Raw genomic sequence first — 1,151 nt, forward strand, 5'->3', positions numbered from 1 at the left:
TCTTATGTTTTGTGTGTGTGTGTGTGTGTGTGTGTGTAGTTTTTAAGTCATATAACATTAAATAATTTCGATAATGTTATTTTCGTAAATTGTTTATATTGTACAATTCTTACTGGGTCATTGCCCCATTGGTTGTCTTGTGTAGGTTCATAACTCTGATAATATGGATCAGTTTCTGGCATATAGAATGGCGTCGGTTCTCCAGCATATCCTGGTGGAGGAATATCAAATGGCGGTGGTGGCATTCCTGCTCCAGGAGGTGGTACACTCATGTCAGGAAAACCTGGTTTTCTAGAATACTCTCTTCTGTCAGCAGTCATAACTTGTATAACATTTCCCTTTGGTGGGGATTTATCCAGATTTCTTCTAGAAGCTAAACCAGAACTTCCTATAACATCTATAGTCCCTGCCATTTTCCTTCCAGGTGGTGGGCCAGCTCTCTTAGGACCCATAATGCCAGAGTATTTGCTGTTGTCATTGGTTATCGCCACTTGAGGCATTCTCATGCCACTTGGATTACCACTACCGCTACCCGCATTTAAGACCAATCCCACTCCAGACTCGCTTCGCATTCGCTTCTGACGTTCGCAATACGCTCTCCAGGTATCTTCATTGAAACCATAGTTGAAATAATCTGTGATATCTGCACCAGGTTGTCTCCATGGTTTATCTTCCAATTGATCTAAATTAAACTCATGGGCTGGTATCCCATTGATCACGCCGATAGTTTCAAATTCATCTATACTGAACTTTCCTGGCTGTTTGTTCAATTTGTCTGATACACCAGATGTATTTGTTAGCAATCCTCCTCTTTTGATATTTAAATTACCATATGTTGGTGCTGATTTGATATCACCAATAACAACATGTACATCATCATCGGAATCAGATTCGCTAGGAGCTTCGCCATCTTCCTGACTAGAGGCATCTCTCGTCCCATTTTTACTTGCTTCTAAATTTTCTTCTTGTGCGTTATTCAACGAAGAAGATTCTTCATCACCATCGCCAAGAGAGTCGGTAACTTCTTGCATCTATAAAAAGAAACACATACTTTAAGATATCGAAATGTATAAAAAGATTAAATGTTCGGAGAAAGGATAAAACATGATATATATATATATATACGATATATATATATATATATACAAATT

The 1,151-nt window shown here is 38.4% G+C and overlaps 1 protein-coding gene across 1 annotated transcript in view; it reads right to left on the bottom strand.

Moving 5' to 3' along the window:
- LOC108752877 (pre-mRNA 3'-end-processing factor FIP1) overlaps window positions 1–1,151 on the bottom strand; it is a 5,014-nt gene that overhangs the window by 863 nt on the left and 3,000 nt on the right. The window contains exon 2 of the mRNA XM_018494049.1: window positions 114–1,031. Within this exon, the coding sequence (XP_018349551.1) occupies window positions 114–1,031 (918 nt within the window). The remainder of the gene's footprint in view (window positions 1–113; window positions 1,032–1,151) is intronic.

The sequence above is a fragment of the Trachymyrmex septentrionalis genome, unplaced genomic scaffold (genome assembly GCF_001594115.1).
Source record: "Trachymyrmex septentrionalis isolate Tsep2-gDNA-1 unplaced genomic scaffold, Tsep1.0 scaffold62, whole genome shotgun sequence".
In the NCBI taxonomy this organism is placed as follows: Eukaryota; Metazoa; Arthropoda; class Insecta; order Hymenoptera; family Formicidae; genus Trachymyrmex; species Trachymyrmex septentrionalis.